This window comes from Anoplophora glabripennis, unplaced genomic scaffold (genome assembly GCF_000390285.2).
Source record: "Anoplophora glabripennis isolate ALB-LARVAE unplaced genomic scaffold, Agla_2.0 scaffold2339, whole genome shotgun sequence".
In the NCBI taxonomy this organism is placed as follows: domain Eukaryota; kingdom Metazoa; phylum Arthropoda; class Insecta; order Coleoptera; family Cerambycidae; genus Anoplophora; species Anoplophora glabripennis.
In genome coordinates this window covers 7449-9129 of record NW_019418431.1, presented here as the reverse complement: position 1 = coordinate 9129, position 1681 = coordinate 7449, and the positions used below count along the sequence as shown (strand labels likewise).

General features: G+C 31.7%; 1 protein-coding gene across 1 annotated transcript; it reads left to right on the top strand.

The window, feature by feature from the left end:
- Window positions 1-581: 581 nt before the first annotated feature.
- LOC111692638 lies at window positions 582-1350 on the top strand (the record flags this gene model as incomplete). The annotated part of the gene is made up of 2 exons (XM_023456709.1): window positions 582-673; window positions 822-1350. A coding segment is annotated over exon 2 (520 nt), but the record flags the coding sequence as incomplete, so codon positions are not given.
- Between the last annotated feature and the right edge of the window lie 331 nt (window positions 1351-1681).

Below are 1681 nucleotides of genomic sequence, written 5' to 3'. Positions count from 1 at the left end.
TTATTAAATTTCAGTAGTAGCAGAGGTAATATATTATTTTACATTTGTAATTTAACTGATGACTTTAAAAATAATAGTTATTTAATATTTGTTGTTTCAAATCTCAACTTTGACATATTCCTCAAAATTCGTAAAGCTAATAGATTTACATTAAAAATTTTTAAATGTCACGTCATCTTGTAATCTCTTTTGCAACAAATTCATATTATTAATACAGAATTTGTTGTTTTTATTGTGAACTTAATAATAATTAATAACTTTTTCACACTTATATATGCAAATTTATAGTTTACTTTATCCAATATAAGGACATTTTGGCTTAATAATTTGAAATGCCAAGAAGTCCATAAAAAACATTTGTTAATTAATAATAAAAAGTAATCATGAAAACTTATGATCAAATTTTGTAGAAGTAATTTATATATTTAATAAATTTATATATACACAATAACGATTTTTATAGCGCCAAGTGAATGAAGTATATATTTTCAACGCTGATTTGCTAGATTCTGTAGTACATTCTGAACCAGCTTAAAACACGACAGATTTATTTGACACTTTTGACAGTGATTTGACACCAGCTGACAATTGACATTGACATGATATTCGTAAAAAAGAATCAAAACAGTTTCATATAAAGCATAAAGTAGAAGAAAAAACAAATAGTAAGAGAGTAAGTAATTAATTCATAAATATTTTTACGGAGCTATTTAAATGTGCACCTAAATATTGTTCTTTTTATTTATATGTGTAGTTAAATTTAAATCACCTGACCTTTCCAAAATAAACAATAAATACTTCAATCATTGCACTATATTTAGATATTTAAGATGGAAGAAGACGATCACGACGAGCTATTACAGTGCACAGATGATGAGTCTTTGTCTGACACCGAAGACCAATGTCTTCCTATCGATAAGCCTGAAGAAAACTACCGACACACCCTTACCTACTTCTGCCACACCAAACTAGAATTCATCACCACCAAGTTAGCCCTAATCTTTTCAACATCTGTGATGCTCATACTGTTCCCACTTTATTTGGAAGCGATAAACGTCCGTGGCAGCGCTTACTCCATGATTTTGACCAATACCTCCATTTCCACCCTCCTGTTCGTCGTGACAATGGTCATTGCAAAGTGTTTCTGTGAGAAATACAGGAATATAAGGATATGCAGTTTCCCCGTACAGTTTTCCAAGCTCCTTCAGCTGTCTGGGGTGTATTTTTTATGCGCATTTATGATCGTGTACGCTTTGGACAGGAAGAGAGTTATATGCCACCTGCAAGACCCAATTAAAGGGATCGTTCTTGTGTTTTCGCTGTTATATTATTTCTTCTTTTGCAGAAAGTGTAAGTATGAGTCGTAAGTTTTCGAGAATCATACTTCTTGTAACTTTTATAAAATCTGTCGGTAAAACTAAAACTAAATAATATTGATGAACTAAGTTTCCTTTGCTCGTACACTTAACCTCGCCTCCCAGATATCATTTACAAATTACGGTTAGCACTGATGAAATTTTTCAGTGAAAGCTTACTATTTTCCAAAAGCTCTTAAGTAACATTAAGCTAGTAGTATGCGGAAGGTATTTTCTAAAACGTTTTAGCATTTTAACTTCGCATTCAATTAAAATGCGTGTTTAAGCCCTGGGGCCTCGTCAAGGCGTCTACCAACCCAGTGTAA